General features: G+C 40.5%; 1 protein-coding gene across 1 annotated transcript in view; it reads left to right on the top strand.

The window, feature by feature from the left end:
- The window catches only part of ptch2 (patched 2), a 132,281-nt gene that overhangs the window by 92,964 nt on the left and 20,702 nt on the right, over positions 1-18,615 (top strand). Inside the window, exons 16-19 of the mRNA XM_069938870.1 lie at positions 6,190-6,332; positions 6,658-6,838; positions 10,805-11,085; positions 18,235-18,372. Of these exons, the coding sequence (XP_069794971.1) occupies positions 6,190-6,332; positions 6,658-6,838; positions 10,805-11,085; positions 18,235-18,372 (743 nt within the window). The remainder of the gene's footprint in view (positions 1-6,189; positions 6,333-6,657; positions 6,839-10,804; positions 11,086-18,234; positions 18,373-18,615) is intronic.

Raw genomic sequence — 18,615 nt, 5'->3', positions numbered from 1 at the left:
TATAAATAGAGGTAGAATGAACTTGATTGATCTAAGGTTAGTAGTGGCGTAACTAGGGATGGTGTCACCCAAGGCGGTAACTCATCGTGATACATGTCCCCCATGGACATTCTCCCATATCCAATCGTACAGAATCCTTAGTAATGTTTTTGTACTAATGTTACTCCTAAATTGTAATGGCAATAGTAGTGAGATAAACAACTAGCAAAATTAAAATTATACCTTTAAATTACAATATCATTACAATATTACACAGCCTAATTACCACATTATTGTAGCTAAAGCACCAGAAAATTTGACACCATCAGCGATGATAAAAACATCAGCAGCAACGAAAACAACAGCGCATGCTGACGAAACCATGTGTTTCAAAACATAATTGTAATTAGATAATAATGACAGCTCTGTCCGGAGCACATTAGAAGGTTCAAAAAGTAAATTAGCATAGAATTTTAGCCTTGTAGGTATATTGATGCATGTAAGCTGGGCTTACGAAAAAAAATTCCTGTTGGGATATTTTTATAAAAATAATAAATTTCTGCTGAAACACTGCACAGTCCTTTTGGTGTCTCCCCCTCTGATGGTGTCACCCGGAGCAGTCCGCACTTCCCTAGTGACGCCAGTGGTTAGTATAAATGGCCGCTTGATGGTTGAAGCCTGCTTGGTGGGTCAAAGGGGCCTGTTTCCATGCTGCAGGGAAAGTACACAGCAGTTACTTTGTTACATATCCTAATTGACTAGTGTTTCAAGGAGTGAGCTCCAAGAAAGGAAATTAATGTTCTTTAACCTGCTGGTGACCAAACTTCTGCTGCAGAGGAAAAGAAAAATAGGGTCACAACACAGACTGTTGAGAGAATTTACAAATCAAAAGGCATTTTGCCTTTTTTTAAAAAAAATCTCTATTTCTGGAGAGTTGCCCTCAGATGTGTTTATGTTTTCCTTGATCTGACGATTGGTACAGATGCCTTAATTTTCAAAAGTAGCCATCACAGAAAAATTGCAGCCTGCTAAAGGCTGTTCCCTTGTATGGTTTGGAAACCCTTTTCATCTTCTTGGAGGCATAAAAATTTGCTCTGCTTCTTTCAAGGATCCATTTGTTCACAAATCAGATGTATGATTCGTGACATCTTGCTGACATAGATCTGAATTTAAAGGCCTGCATTTCAATTTTAAATCAGCTTCAAAGGAGAATTAACTAATCCCTTGCAACTGACAGCTCTACGATATGTTTGCTGATAATTGTTGAAAGATTTGTGTGTTATATATCAAGTACATATCCTTGTCAACACCTTCAATCTTCTTCAAAGTGTTCTTAGTATTTTTTTCCATGTGACTGTCTGCTGAAAATGTGTTAGTTCCTCCTTTGTTTGAGACCTTCTCTGTATGGGCTTGATGGTGCCCTCTGGTACCAGTGAATGGCATTGTATTGAGACGTTCACCAGTGAAAGCACAGTTGCCACCCAACTCTCTTGAGTATGGAAGACAGAAATTTTCTCTGGCGGAGCTGAATTGCCTTCGGGGCTGAATTAGAGGGGGTGTGGGAGGGGGAGGGAGAAGGAAAGGGGTAGGGAGAGCAGGAAATACAACAATGCTTTTTTCTTTCCCGAAAGAACCTGCTCACATTACATCCTCATGCCTCCAGGGTTTGGGTTGATTGTATTTGTGAGATTGAATGACAAGGTGTGTTTACATTTCCGCAGAATCACACTGCCAAATACCCAACACTTTACCAAGAACATATATGAGATTGGATCATTATCCTACCTTAGTCCTGTAATTGAAGACACTCACTGGAATCTCTTTACAAGGTTGAAGATTAGGATCCTTTATTATACCTTAGCTGAAGTGAATCGTATTTTTATGTTTTTTTTTCCCCAAAATGTACCATTAATTTTTATCATTTTTCTCTCTCTCTCTCTCTCTCTCTCTCTCTCTCTCTCTCTCTCTAGCTCCTTTCACACCATTGATTTCATCTGAGTTAACCTGCCAATATTGCAGGTTCAAAATGCAGGAATCACACAGTATGAATTGGCATAAACAGGCAGGGCGAGTAGATTTCAACCGGGCTCTGATACATGGAGGGAGCAAGTGTCAGAGCCCAGCCAAATTAACTCACTACCTGCTCTCGCATTGTCATCGTTGGAGGCTGAAGACCCCTTAAAATCCCGAGTTGCAGAACGACCTGTAAATAATGGTGTGGTGTGAAAGACTCCCCCAGGTCAGCTTGCCCTGCAAATTTTCCTGTTTCCAAGGATCTCTCTCTCTCTCTCTCTCTCTCTCCCTCCTCACCCCCACCCCCTCCAACATGCAGGTACATGTATCCTCTTCACTGCATTATACTTGCCAGCAGATCAAACTTGTCTTTGTTTGGTTGGTGTCCAGATGAGGCAAATATGGAATACCTAAACTGACAGTGGGAACCTCTTCCCCCATACAACTGCAGCATATCAAACTTTTCTTTGTTTGGTTGGTGTCCAGATGAGGCAAATATGGAATGCCTAAACTGACAGTGGGAACCTCTTCCCCGATACAACTGCTATAATCTTGTTCTCCTTCTAGACGCACATGAGACAGCAGTTGCCAGCATCTGAGGCTAAACATAATGTGCTTGAGGAATTCAATGGTCGAGCAGGATCAATGAGAGAAAAAAGAATGGATGAAGTCTTGCTGGTTTCAGCTCGAAATGTTCACCATTCCTTATTTTTCCACTGATGCTTCTCGACCTATCAAGCTCCTCCAGCAGATTGTGTTTAGCTTCATAACCTTTCCCCTTCAGTCATACTCCTGTTACTTTTTGCATCCATGTCCTGAATCATAATTGTATGTACATCCAGTGTCATCAGGGAAACAAAGTAAACTGTAAAAGTGTACGATGCATTTGGAAACGTGTTGCTTGATTTAAAAATGTATGGAAGATTGTCCTTAAAGCTGTCGACCAATTATACACAGGTTTGTTAACAACATGGCAAATGCACCTGACAGCTGGCTAACTTTAAACACTTTGGTTTGACATTAGGATGGTATGCTCTCTGGGCTCATAAGTATAGTTAGTATCCTCTGAAGCTTCTGCTAGCTAGAAATGCTCAATCTTTGAAACTCTTGACCCAAGTCTCCCAAGAGGCTTAAACAATTTTTTTTGAACCTCTGTTGTTGACAGATAATGGAGAGGGTTTCAGAAGTGAATCGGTCGGTGCAGCTTTGCATTAAATGAGAATGTCTTTGAGGGAGTCTGGGACCATCCCATCCCTTTCCCAATTCTTACAATTAAAGCATCAAGTAATTTAACCTCAATACACAAATCTATTTTGCTGAGAGGCCACCTTCTTCTTTAAAGGATAAAAGAGGAACGTAACCGTTTCATTTCATATTACGGTAGTGGTGATTGGAAATATTAGATAGTTTTATTTGCAAGCAGATTGAAAGCCATATCTTGGGAGAACTTACCATATAATAAATTCATGATGTAACTACAGGAAATACTTCATTTTTATTCATCTTTAAAACTCAACATGTCCAGTGTGAGCAACGTTATCTCTTGGCTCTAACATGGATATTTCCATTGCTATTTAGCATCAAAATGGACCTCTGATGGCACCCTTTAATTTTACTGTTTATGGGGGAATCAGCTTGCCTGAGATCAGAAACTCAGCAAACTCTGGAGTCATTAGTACACATGATCACTTGAAGAGGATCTCCGAGGCACAAATTGATAGAACTAAAATGAAGAAACCAACACCCAGAAGCAAACTAAAAGTAAAGTAAAATGCTTGAATGTTCAAAGGGTCTGCCAGATGGAGTTTATTGGTTTAAAAAAAATGCCTTTGTCATAGCCAAAGCAGATTGAACAGACTGGTGGTTTTTGAAAAAAATAGTGTATCCTTTCTGTTAGACCACACAGGGTATCCTTCAACATTCTAAAAATAAAAAGTAATCTTGCAATCCATGCCCTTTAATACACTTCATGCATTCCCAGATCTTAATTGTGGTTTTTCTTTCAGTGATGTTAAATTGCTGCTTTGAAATGGTTTTCTTTCAAACCCACTAAATGGTGGCAACAACTGACTTATTCCGAAAAGCTTTACTTAAATCATCCTTTTGCAGTTTAAAAAAAATAGGCATTAATGCATGGTAACAGGCTATTTCGGCCCATGAGTCTGTGTCGCCCAATTTACACCCCATTAACCTGCATTTTGAACAGTGGGAGGAAACCGGAGCTCCCTGAGGAAGCCCACGCAGACAGGGTAAAAGATGTCAATGGAGGCACAAGGCATCACAGGTTCTTTCAACTGGACCTTAAAAAAAAAAACAGGGAGTCAGGCCACATCTGTGAAGGCAGAGGGGTGGATGACCCAAAATAATGATCTTTCCTCTAGCTCCACAGATGCTGCCTGACCAGCTGAATTCCTCTTGCAGATTGTTTGTAACTGGAGGATGTCACTAGGCCCTTTCATGCCAGGCCTCTGCCTGGAGGCCGGCTACAAGCACAGAGGGAAAACTTAAAACTTGCCTCTTCATAGAGCAGCTCTAAAAGGTTGCTCCTGCGTTGCGTTCATATTGAGCGGTGCCTCGTGGCGTCCTCTAGAGTCGATAGAGGTGGGGTGACGGGTGCCATAGTGCTACCCGTCATAAATGCATGGCAGAGCAATGGCCGTCTTCCCTATCCATAAACCCCCATGCAGCTGGAACCATTCTGTGTTTCCCAATTCTGTGTGGGGGATTATGGGTAGGGAAGATAGTTATTTCTCTGCCACATTTTGAGCCACAGAGAGTGGCCACCCAGTGAGGCTGTCACAGCCTGAATCGCTGCCCCCTGATGGCTTCTGCCAGCCCCCGCTACCCTGACGGCTCCCGCCAGCCCCCACAGCCTGATGGCTCCTGCCCACCGCCCCTTCCTTGAGGGAGTCATGAAGGAAGAGGAATGAGTGGGGAGATAGGTCATAGGCTGACGGCATCATCATCCCACCCCTAACCAGCCTCATGAAGCAGCTGTACGTTCAAGCCAGGCAGCAGAGCGTAGCGCTCCAATAATTATCCTTCCCTGAGAAGGGTTGAATTCAGTGCTTTGGAGCTGGCCATGGCACATTCAGAAAGATAAGTTTCTAGGCATAAGGGCGGAGAACCTCCACCTTTACAGTCGGGTATTTTCCTTGCTTGAAAGGGCCTTTTAAAGACTGGAAAATGAGCCTTTGCCATTTCAATAGCAAGCATCTCCGAGCAGCAGGCTGTCAAGGGATAAGTGAAGTGCAGGATTGGCACAGTATGGTGTTCTCCCTAAATTTCCCTGATAATAAATTTGTGTGTTACACAAGAATAGACAAAGTGCAACCAGTATCCTCCTCCTGGCTATCTGTCAATAAATAATGTATTTAAGGTCTCTTCTTTCATGTGCCATAGTTACATGCTGTAACACTTGGTCCTTTTAAATCTTACCCATCACTTTCATGCTGGCATCTGTACTGGACAATCCTGAGTCATGCCACAGGAAATTACCTAGTGTGAGTTTATGCATGTACAGTAATACCTCAGTTATCCAGAATTCAAGCAACCAGCAGCCTCAAACAAACGGCAAAAAAAAATAAAGGAAAATAAATAGGTAAAAAATACAGAAGTTTTAAATTGGCGCGCCTTGCCATTAGTTCACCATGTAATCTCAAGGAACCGGAAAATTCAGTTATCCGGCACCTATCAATTCCCATAGGTGCTGGAATCTGGGGATTTTACAGTATTTTCTTCCATAAAGTTAGTGCAGGAAGCTATTGAAGGTGCAGATGTGAAAGTGAAAATTAGGGATAGACTTTTGCCCTTTTGGGCATTAATCTCGTAGAGTAGAATGCACCTTTCTTTACAGAATCTGATCAGCTTTTGCTGGACTGAAATTATCATATTACAAGTAAGATTCTTCTGGACGGGTTACAGCGTAGACAGTAACCTGCAATAATCTATTGCTTCCACCTAATGTAGCAATCTGAGAAAAAAAACACTCATAAACCTACTAACTCAAACGAAACTAGATTTGGTGACAATTGCTTTCCAAAAGCCTCATTAAGCCTCAAACATACTTTTGACAATGATGAGGTCAAGAGGACTCACTTAAGATTAGATTAACCATATCCATCCGTCCAACGGATGAAAGGGACTTACTTCTTTTTGTAAAAATGCAATGCCAACTCTTCTCATTTGCACATGCAGGATTACAGAATGCATTTGATGAAGACTGCCAGACAGGCAAAATCACCAGGGAGAGTTACCGTAATGGTTCAGAGGATGGCATCCTTGCCTATAAATTACTCATACAAACAGGAAACAAGAAGGAGCCCTTCAACTATAACCAGGTGAGCTTCTAATTTCACTGCATAAGTGAAGCTAAGTGACGTAAATATCAGGAAGAGTTTCTGTTCCTCACACACACGCTCTTTTTCCTCCCAAACACAAATCCTACCACAGCATAAAATGAATCCACTCTCACGTCACTTACGTCTGTAGGCAGGAGTAAAATAAGCAGAAGATGTCACATTCTGCAAGAGATGAATACGTGTGAATGTAGAAACACCTATTCAGGAGCTTTCGGTCTGGTTAGTGCCCATATGTGCTGTTGCACGAGTTTTATCAGGTCGCATGCAGGTTTCACTGACTGCTTTATTTACTCCTTTATTCTAGTTGTCTACAAGGCGGTTGGTGGATGAGGATGGGATCATCAATCCTGATATCTTTTACATCTATCTCACAGCATGGGTTAGCAATGACCCCCTGGGATATGCTGCATCTCAAGCTAACTTCAACCCTCACCCACCTGAATGGATTCACGACAGATATGACACAACTGGAGAAAATTTAAGAAGTATGTTCTGAGCGGGGTATCAGAATCTGTATGTAAGTGAGCAAAGACCATTTGCTCCAGACAACCTTTAGATATAATCCTGAAACATATTGTTACATTTATCCCAACCTGGGTCTGTTTTCCCTCAGAGTAGGAGCCTGAGGGGGTGACATTATAGAGGTATGCAAAATCACAAGGTTGGGCATGTCTAAAGCTAAGGCATAGGTTTAATATGACAGGGAAAAGGGAACCGGGGTTGGGGGGGGGGGGGGTCGGGGATCGGGGATGTAAAAATAAATCCAAAGGGTTTCTATAAGTACATTAAAAGTAAAAGATTAGTGAGAGATAAAATTGGACCCCTTGTAGATAGCGAGGGTAGGCTGAGTGTGAAGTCTGAGGAAATGGGGGAAATTTTGAATAATTTCTTTGCCTCGGTATTCACTAGGGAAAAAAATGTTGAACCAGTTGAAGTAAAGAAAAATAGTGGGGAGGTCATGAAGCATATAAGGATAAACGAGGAGGTAGTGATGGCTGTGCTAAAAAAGATAAAGGTGGATAAATCTCCCGGACCGGACAAAATATTCCCTAGGACACTCAGGGAGGCTAGTGGACAGTTAGTGGGGCCATTAACAGAGATATTTAGGATGTCACTGGCCACGGGGGTGGTACCAAAGGATTGGAGGGTGGCGCATGTGGTTCCTCTGTTTAAGAAAGGGTCCAAATGCAAACCTGGGAATTATATGCCTGTAAGTCTGACATCTGTGGTGGGCAAGTTGATGGGAAGTGTTCTGAGGGATGCTATTTACAAATTTTTGGAGGTACAGGGATTGATAGGGAGTAATCAGCATGGTTTTGTCAGGGGTAGATCATGCTTGACAAACCTGATTGAGTTCTTCGAGGGGGTTACAAAAAAGGTTGATGAAGGGAAAGCTGTGGATGTTGTTTATTTGGACTTTAGTAAAGCTTTTGACAAAGTTTCCCACAGGAGGTTAGGAAAAAAGGTGGAGGCATTAGGTATAAATAAAGAGGTAGTGAAATGGATTCAGCAGTGGTTGGATGGGAGGTGTCAGACAGTAGTGGTAGAAAATTGTTTGTCCAATTGGAGGCCGGTGACTAGTGGAGTTCCTCAGGGTTCGGTCCTGGGTCCACTATTATTTGTTATATATATTAACGATCTGGATATAGGGATGGAGAATTGGATAAGCAAGTTTGCGGATGACACAAAGATTGGTGGTGTTGTGGACAGTGAGGTAGATTACTGTAGATTAAAAGGTGATTTAGGAAGGCTGGAGGTGTGGGCTGAGAAATGGCTGATGGAATTTAATACAGAGAAATGTGAGGTGCTACATTTTGGAAAGGTAAATTTAAATAGGTCATATACATTGAATGGTAGACAACTGAGGAGTGCAGAGCAACAAAGGGATTTAGGAGTGATGGTAAATTGTACCCTCAAGGCTGATACTCAGGTAGACGGTGTGGTGAAGAAGGCATTTGGAATGTTGGCCTTCATAAATCGGAGTATTGAATTCAAGAGTAGGGAGGTTATGATGAAATTGTACAAGGCATTGGTGAGGCCAAATTTGGAGTACTGTGTGCAGTTTCGGTCACCAAATTATAGGAAAGATATAAACAAAATAGAGAGAGTGCAGAGAAGGTTCACGAGAATGTTGACAGGATTTCAAGGTTTGAGTTACAGGGAAAGGTTGTGCAGACTGGGGCTTTTTTCTCTGGAGCGTAGAAGATTGAGGGGGGACTTGATAGAGGTGTTTAAGATTTTAAAAGGGACAGACAGAGTAAATGTAGATAGGCTTTTTCAATTAAGAAAGGGGGAGATTCAAACTAGAGGACATGGTTTAAGATTGAAGGGGGAAAATTATAAGGGGAACATGAGGGGAAATTTCTTTACGCAAAGGGTGGTGGGGATGTGGAATGAGCTTCCGGCAGACGTGGTCGAGGCGGGATCATTGGTTACATTTAAGGAAAGACTGGATCGTTACATGGATAGGAGGGGACTAGAGGGGTATGGACCGGGTGCTGGTCAGTGGGACTAGGAGGGTGGGAATTTGCTACGGCATGGACTAGTAGGGCCGAACTGGCCTGTTCTGTGCTGTAAGTGGTTATATGGTTATATGTTTTTACACAGGATTATGGGTGAATTGAGCTAGTTGTCAGAGAACATGGTAGAGGCAGGTATAATTAAAATGTTTGCAATAGATTTAGACAGATACATAAATAGGAAATATGGTAGGGAATAGGGGACAAATGCAGGCAAATGGCATTAGCTCAAGGAGGTGCCTTGGTTGTCATGGGCAAGTTGCACAGAAGGACACGTTTTGATGTTTGTAATTCCATGCTTCTCTGAATATGAAAGACCGTTTCTTTAATTGAGTGAATATAAACTTGATTTGGTAAGCAATCCATTTTGGATTTCCAATTTTCCTTGTTGTATTGGCTATTCTGAAATATCTGTGACCAGATTGAGTCCATCTGCAAATTGGAGAAACAACACCTCATCTTCAACACTCGGGTAACATTAACCAGATGGCACTAACATCGACTTCTCTGGTTTCAGTTAATATTTCCCCGCACCCCCCCCACCCCCACCAATCTTCTTCTACCTGTCTCTTCTTCTAGCTCTCTCTCTCCCTCTCTCCCTTCCCTTTTCCCTCTGTCTCCTTTCACAGAGCCAAAATCAATTCTCAACTTTCTTCTATCATATCCAATTAACAACTTTTGTCTGTTGGTGGTGTGGAGTCCTCCCCCTCCCGTTCTTCAAACTTTCCCTAGTCTAATTCAGACGCCTGCCTGCTTTTTGCTTATACTTTAAAGAAGGATTCAGGTGCAAAATGTTGGTATCTTTACCTCCTATAGATGCTGTGAGATGAGCTGAATTCCTTCAGCACTTTTTCTACAATCATAGTGTCTGCTGACATTCGTGTTTCACCTAATTAATCTGTGGCTCATTAAACAATGGCCACCTTTCACACTTGACATCACTCCTGCTAAATATGCTGGAATTTATATTTAAGTAAAGACTTTGTCCACAATGTTGGTGCAGAAGGGAGTGTCTATGAATCCCATGTAAAAATCCCCCGGAGTCCCTCATCACTTCAAAACCAAACAGCTGTGAAAATGGTGGCAGCATTACACCAACATGGTGGTACCCGAATGTGGTCAGGCTCTTGTGCTTTCTTATGCCTCCTTTGTCAGTAAATCTCTCCAGAGATCAGGCCACTGAGGGAAAATAAACTGGGATTATTTTCGCGCCCCAGATATAGTGAGCTAGAGCTGAGGCTGATGGTGGAAGGTGCATGAAGAGGCCAAGAAATCCCGTATCCAGCTGGAGTCCAGCACTTTCAACAGGATTCGGAAGGCTGTGTCAGCACTCATCCTGTCTCATCAGTTCTGCCCTCTGGCCGACTTTCTCCATTACTGTTGAACCTTTTTTTTTGCCTAATTACCATTCAGCACCTGTTGTAAGCAGTCAGTGGCTGCATCTGACAGTCTCATGACCCATTGTGAAGGTCACCTGGACATCACTGACCATACCAAATGGTCATGTCGTGTCGACAGCACTCAGTTGTTCCACCTGGCAGGCGTCCCACATACAAATTCTGACAGTAAATCCACTTTACCGCGCTTTCGCCCCACCTGCTCCAGTCAATGGAATCAATTACCATGCAGGTTAATTAAAGGTAAGGATGGACCTTTCCATGATTCTCTGAAATGGTGCTATGTGGAATCCTGGATATTTTTCTGCATTCTTCACAACAATTAAATAATTTGCAACCTACCAACAATGAAAAGCCCGCAGAGAAAACTCACCTCACTTTTTTAGCAGTAATGTTGCTTAAATATTGATATGTTAAGAGGGGATGTGAAATGATATGAGAATTTGTCATATACATAAGTACAGATGCACCAAAATCCAGTCGCTGCTAATATTTCACCTCATTGAACTGTTTTTCTCCTTCCCTTTTTACGTAGTTCCTGCTGCTGAGCTGATTGAGTTTGCCCAGTTCCCTTTCTACCTGACGGGTCTGCAGCAGACCTCCGACTTCATTGAAGCTATCGAGAGTATCAGAGCAATATGTGAAGAGTTCTCCAAGAAGGGAGTACGCAACTATCCCAATGGTTACCCTTTCCTGTTTTGGGAACAGTACATCGGCCTGCGTCACTGGTTTCTGCTCACTATCAGCATTGTGTTAGCCTGCACGTTCCTAGTGTGCGCTCTTCTGTTGCTCAACCCTTGGACAGCTGGCATTATTGTAAGTGTCTCACTTAAATAACCATTGTGAAGGTCAAGTACCGCCGGAGTTGCTTTTCCTGTAAAATCACTTCTTTAAGTTGCTCACATTATATTAATATTTTGGAGTTCTCAAACACCCGAACAACAAAGAAAAATTCTTTTGCCATACTTGGTTAGGGGTTTGTATTTTTTGTTCTTTTTCCTGCCTATTTGCCAGCTTTTCTTTTGTTCTCTTTCCTAAACTGAGCATAAGCCCAAGAGCGGCTTTGTACAACTAACCATCTTCTTGATGTGTTTCACTGTAACCTACCAGTGGAATTGGTTGTTGAGTAGATTTGTCATTAAACAACAGTAAAAAATGACAAAATGAAAGCTATGTTAAATTAAAGGCGCAAAAAGAGCAAGCTAAACAAACTAGGCTTTCGGTACAGAATAAAATTGAGTCCATTTCACGAGCACCACATAATTTAAAAGTGGAGGCAGCATGAATGAGATATGATCTAGGAGAGACTCTATGTGGTACTGATCAGTTTCAACAAGATGATCTTTTCAATCCATTAATGAATTACACAATGGGAATTCTTCAAGTTTAAAGCTAAAACCAAGATGTGGAACTTTATTGAAACAGGTGTAATTATTTTGAGTGTTTTTTTGTTAGTAAATACATTTCAATCAGTTGCAATACTGATCATGTGATTGATGGATTATCTAGTTGTGTGTAATATCCTCTCTCCCCCACACACACACACACACACAATCCAGAAACTAATATCTGAACACAAAAAATTTCATTTTTTTGTTTGCAAGATACTTTGTTCATTTCCTCTGTTACAAAATCAACCGATGCTTTAAAAGTGAGTGGGAACAGACAACAGAAACTCCAGAGAAAAACAGCATGATACTTTAATTTTCATAACCTTTCCAGTCTCCAAAGAGTCAATGACAGTTGCCAATAAATTAAATTGTAGGGGATATTTTTGAGGCTTATGGAGTACAGTGGGAAGTAATCTTTTAAGAAAACAGTGATAAAATAGTCAGAGCTCAAGGGACTTTCACATCCCTGTCTGTTGCATTTGGAAAAATAGAAGTAGTCCTTGGCTTGACCTTCACATGATAAATCAATCCATCAGCAGCTGACGTACTATGGCAGCAGAAGTGGGAGGCCTATTGGCTGGGAGGGGGTAACCACAAGGCCTTTTTCCAAGGCCTAGTGAATAATACCATGAAAAGTAAACCTAATTTCAGAAAGGAATTGCCAAAAAAAATGATTCTTTTGGAAAAGGAAGGTACAGACATAGTTTACATTGAGAAATGTAGAATGCATAACATTCTGCAAAGACAAATGTGTCAACTGTGTGGTAGCACTGAGTCAGAAGGATGAAAAAGTTAGGATACCAAAAGACCCAAAAATCTTTCTGTTAAACAACATAAAAGATAAAGCATTAGGTCTAAAATTTGACAGGGCCCAAAAAAGATTTATTATGACTTCACTCGCAGGAGCAAAAAAGTGCATAATGATAACTTGGAAAACAGAAGCAACTTTAAAATACAACAACGGTACATAGAATTGAACAAGGAAAAAAATCACCGCCAATCTAAAAGACAAATATACTTTATTTGAACATATTTGGGCACCATACATAGAGTACATTAGAAACTGCCAATTTCAGACCTCCATCTCTTGATATGATGTTACAATTAGGAAAATAATTAAAAATGAAATATTGCATGACATGATTTATTTTTCTCTCTTTTTCGCTTCTATTGTTTATTCTTTTTTCTTTCATTTCTTGCTTTACGTTATGGGGTGGGGAAGGGAGAAAAAAAGGAAAATGTTACTGTTAATGCTGAATATTTGTACATATTGTTACTAACATGGTTCGCAGTGAAGTATTAATTAAAAAATATAAAAAAAGAAATTCCCCGCTGGGGATATATACTCAAAATCCAGCCTGCTTCAATGTAACATTAAATGATGCCCCATCTTTACATTTAAGCTTATTTGAAACATTATACCTAGTACAGACAGAAGATTTTTAAGCAACGGGCTATCGTTAATATTCATGTAGCCAATATAAAGTTAAAAAGCATAATTTACAGAGTGAAGAGTTACAATTAAATAAGTGATCAGTTAGCACCAAGCAAGGATAGCATGATAGCACTGTTGTGGGGTTCATTCAAGAGCCCCATGGTTGATGGGAAGAAAGAGTTTGTGGGCTTGTCGACGCATACTTTCACACTTATGAGGCTTCTCCCATTGGGAGCAGGGGGAAGAGATTGTGTCTGGGAATTGTTGGCTGCCACCCCTAGGCAGCGGGAGATGTAGATGTAATGAATGGAGGAGAGGGAAGTTTCTTATGATGTTCTGATCTTTTTGTGATGTTGTGACCTTCTGTAGCTTCCGATCTTCACAAAGCTCCTCCCACCCACACTGTGATGCATTCAGAAAGCACACTTTTGATGGTGCACTTGTAGAAGTTGTTGAGGGACAAAGAGAACATGCCAAGCTTCCTTAGTCTTCAAAAAAAAAAGATTTTGGTGCTTTCTTGACTGTTATGTCAATGTACTTGGCCCATCTTCACTCTCAGGTGGATATAGAACATTGGTGACATTACTTAGAAGAAGGAAAGGAGAATTCTTTCAGTCTTGGTTGAATATTAATCCCTCAAAACATTATTCAAATCAACAGATAATCTGGTCACCATCCCACCTTATAAAAGGTGCCACACTTGAAAACTGCTTCTTGTGTTCCCTGAGCTTGGAAAGGTACAATATATAATTTTTAATATAAGTATCAATGTCCTCCCTACAGTCATATACTGAGTTCCTTTCAAAGAGAAAACTTGGAAGGTGTTTCAGAGATGTAATCAAGCTAAGTCAAGAGATTTTTCTTGATGGTGTATAAATATTTTGGCTTTAAAAATATCTAAAATCTTTTGGTTATGTAACTCAGTTCTTTCATAACTTGAGTCTAGGATCATAATAATGTAATATAGAGACTAATGGAAAATTAAGAAAGAGCATTAAAAACCCCAGGAGCAGAAAACAAGTGTGAAATGAAATAGCCCTGTTCCTTTCTGATACAACATCCCCATCTATCCACCCTGAATTTACTGAATTTATCAGTAAATTCTCCAATAATGCACTTGATTTTTTTTTTACAGTCCACACATATTATTTTGGTACCTGTTGGCTCACCTTTAAAATTACTTTGCAAATATAAACAGATGATAGGGCATGTTACAGTTCGCTGATAATGCCATCCTTGCTCTATTTAATTGTTCTGTGCACACACTAACATACCATACAGCCACTTACTTTCATGTCTCTTTCAGAAGTTTAAAATTTGCTTTACCACTAATAAACTCATTTATTGATGAGTAATTCAGGAAATAAACAAGTGTAGAAATGTCTATTCTTTTAAAAAAATATTGATTTGGTAGAGAGAAATATGACATTATATATTCTGTACATATTAGTTACATAACTTATATATAGAGCGATACAGAATATGAATTATACATTGTCTTGTGCACTATGTTCAAATAAAGTAGAAATTCCCTTATAAAAATTTCACCTCATATTATAATATTATGGCATATTTATTGTTGGTTATCTCATTGAACTAATCCCTTCTTCTTATAATGGAATTTTAAAAAAAAAAGTATAGCCATATAAAAATTGTAGGTGAAACTATTATTATGGGCGACACATTTAGTGTTGCAATGTTGTTACACCGCAAGGAACCCGGGTTTGAATCCAGCACTGTCTATAAGGAGCTTGTTCTTTATCCCCATGTCTGCGTGTGTTTCCTCCAGGAACTCCTGTTTCCTCCCATCTTTCAAAAATATATGGGTTAAATGGATGCAATTGGGCAACAGGGGTTCTGGGCTGGAAGGACCTGTCACCATGCTGTATGTCTAAATTTCAATTAAAAAAAAACACAAACACAAGGTGACTGCTGTTTTGAATAAATGGATAAAAAAATAACGAGCTGGAGGTGAGCATTAATTTGGACAATTGCTCATAAAATGTTCGGGCTTTAATTTGTGATGCCATTTCAATGCATCTACCACTTCAGTTCAGTTCCAGTCCTTTAATCAATGTCCTGGGGTCTGCAAGACCTCCCCCACTCCTCCCCACTCTTTCCTCATCTTCATGCACTGATGGGCTGCAACATGTGTTGCATTCTAAAACTTCTATTTGTTCAGTTGGTCACTGGCAGTCAACATGTTCTAGCACCAGGGCTGAAGGATGTGTTACCCTTCGCTCATCATCCTTCCCTTGCAGAGCAGAGACTAGCTTACGGTGTGCTGCACCTGAAATTGATATATACCTTTGGGATGGACAGATCAGTCTATTTTCCTCATGATATTTTTCCTCTTCTTTGCAGACACATTGCTTTTAGTATCCATAGACTATACTAATACCTACCTTAAAAAATAAGTTAAATAATTTAATGATCTTGAGTCTCAGTATATTACAGTAGTGGCAATATTCTTTACAGCACTAAACATGCTGAAAATCCATCCGTGCAAAAGTAATGCTGTTCTTTTGGGAAGGAATTTAAAGTTATCAGTGATTCCTTCCACACTAGTCAAACAACAGGGTATGCGTGACAAAACCTGCCTCATGCTGACATCAAAGCAAGAATCTTATCATTACCTAGGGACAGGGAAGCCAAAAAAGTAAAGAGAGTACCCATTTTCTCACAGCACACACAGTCTTGACTGTTCACTGTAGTTCATGCAGCCAAATATGTCATGCTACAACTGTTGAGTTACATTAGGAGATTTGGTTCTGTAGAATTTAAAAAATGGAAATAAAAAGCTTCACTCGTCCTCATTTTGAAGATGGTAGACTTTCCTTGTAAATATTGAATCACAAGAGGCCCCTGTAACTCGATGCCTAACAGATGATGGCGGCAGCAAGGTTCAGAGCGAATGCTTGCTTGCTGCTATCCTCGTCTTCTCCAGGTCTAGGCTGGAGTGCTTGAAGGAATTTACATTGAAATAGCTCACAGTGGAAGATAAAAGCACAGACTATAAACAAATCCCTTGCTCCAGCATCTCCTTACAAAAGGGCAACACCTTTTTCCACCCATCTTTTGAAGTTACCCTTTAAAGTAATCCTTAAATTTACAAGAAGCTTTTCTGATCTTGCCAGCAAGTGCGTCCCTTCATTGATTCAGACATTCAAAAAGTCTTTATACACTGTAGATATTAGAACTAAAATGATTGTTTCATCTGCCCACCACACACCTTGTCATTTTTTTTTCTCTTCTGTGAACTATTTCTTTGCATGGTGTCATCAGTTGAGAAGATAATACAGGAAAGCTGCCACAATTCACCCATGACATCATCTGTGCAACAGCTGGGTGAAAGGTTTGGAAGGCAATGGTTCAGTTTATTCTGCCATGCACTTATTTATGTTAAAAAAAAATGATGTGGTTTGGAGGAGATTTACCATCCTTCAGATAACAACATACCCAGTCATGTGATTAGATCTTTAAAAAATTTTAGACATACAACAAGGTAACAGGCCCTTCTGACCCATGAGCCCATGCCACCCAATTGACCTAGAACCCCTGAACATTTTTGGAGGGTGGGAGGAAACCAGAGCAACTGGAAGAAACCCATGCAGATGCAGGGAGAATGCACAAATTCCTTACACACAGCGCCAGATTTGAACCTGGTTTGCTGGCCCTGTATCAATGTTGTGCGAACCACTGTACTAACTGTGATGCCCATAAGGGATAGAAATTAGATGAAAATATGAAATGGACAGTAGATTCTGACATTGCCAGCATTATAAATTAATAAAACTTGTACGATGCTCTCTGGCGAAAGTCCAAAATGAAGTTTGTGTTTGCAGCCCTGTCCATTTCACAAAATTGATTTTTCTTTCTGGCTTCAAAGGACTATATTGTTTTAAACAAGAACGTTTGAAGATTCTGGAGTCAAGTGCAATACACAAATGTGCTGAGGAAACTCAGCAGTTTAAGTCGCATCCATAGAAGTAAAGAGTAAACAATGTTATGGGCCAGGCCTTTACTTCTTCAGGATTGTGTTGTATTGGTGGAGGACGGGCAGGTTGGTGGGTGGCAAAGAGTCTAAACCAGTGGCATATATAAGGTATGGAATGTACCTTGGGTGCCACTTGAAGGGGGTGCCACTGAGCAGTTTCTATTAGACAAGCCATCCTCGGATAGTGACAAAAGAATTTTCTTCAGCTGGGCTCCCGAAGGTTTCTTTCCACACAGGGCCTCCGGACTTCCCCCAATAGCTAGAAGTGGTGCATGGGAGGAGGCACAATTAGCAAAGATGGAGTCCAATTTTCTCTCCCCCCCCCCCCCCCCACAGCAGCGCCAGCTTACCCCCCAGCCAGTGACCCCTGACATATAAAGAACATACACCTCTTTCTTCTTCGCTCCTTCCACCCTTCCTCATCCTTCCCGTTCACCTCACAACTTATTCGAAGGCCAAAGCCAGACCCATCTCGCGGGAGCTCCTGGTCGTTGTTTATTTTGACGCATGGAATGTAAAAGATTGGCTACCCCTGCCATAGACCCTATTTTCTGTTGATATGTCCCTGCTCTAAACTTTAGCAAATACATCACCTGCCGGCCAAGGCAGAGATGTTTTCTTTAATTACACTTAGTAGGGTTTCTGTCGCCCATCTTTTCAGGGAGTGGGTTAGATGTTATCATCTTCCAGGTGAAAGTTATTATCCTCTTCTAATTCTTATTACAAATATTTTGTAACAAGTTATTCAGCTGATTAAGTTAAGCTAATGATAAATCATATTATTTTATTTTAAAACTTAATGATGAGAGAAGATTTTTTCAAATGTTGTCATACCTCTGGATTCAATAATGTCATCGAATATTTTGCCATTTGAGTTTGGTGACATTTGTGTTACTGATTGGTTCACCAATTAACTAAGTGTACCTAATCTAGCACAAATGATTAGCATTTCAACTTTTTTGAATTGCTTTTGTGGAATTTGTGATTAAATGTCAGTGCATTTGCCAGTATCATTTCATTCACCCACATTTTTCTGTATACAGTAGAAAGGTTAATAAGGTGATATTACAAATGCAAGGAGAGATTTAACCAGGTGAACACAAACATGTCTAAATTCTTCATCTCTCTCGTGTTATCTGTAGGTATTTATTCTGGCTATGATGACAGTCGAGCTGTTTGGAATGATGGGACTGATGGGAATCAAACTGAGTGCAATTCCTGTCGTGATTCTGATTGCTTCGGTTGGAATTGGAGTGGAATTCACTGTTCACGTAGCTCTGGTAGGTACATCATTATCACTACGTGCTTACCTGGCAACAGGAACATCTGCAGCCAGTTCCTCAGAGCAAATCAAAAATAAGAAGTAACAATACAGAAGGAGGCACTTGAAGGTTCAAAGGTTTCTTATTTTAAAAATGTAATACATATGATATGCTTCAACTTTTGCCTGCTGTAAGGAAACAAAGGGCTATGAACATTGTCCGGCGGCGCCCCAAACAATAGGAGAAAGAGACAAAAGAAAA

The sequence above is a fragment of the Narcine bancroftii genome, chromosome 5, assembly GCF_036971445.1.
Source record: "Narcine bancroftii isolate sNarBan1 chromosome 5, sNarBan1.hap1, whole genome shotgun sequence".
NCBI classification, from domain to species: Eukaryota; Metazoa; Chordata; class Chondrichthyes; order Torpediniformes; family Narcinidae; genus Narcine; species Narcine bancroftii.
This window is presented reverse-complemented; position numbering and strand designations above follow the sequence as displayed.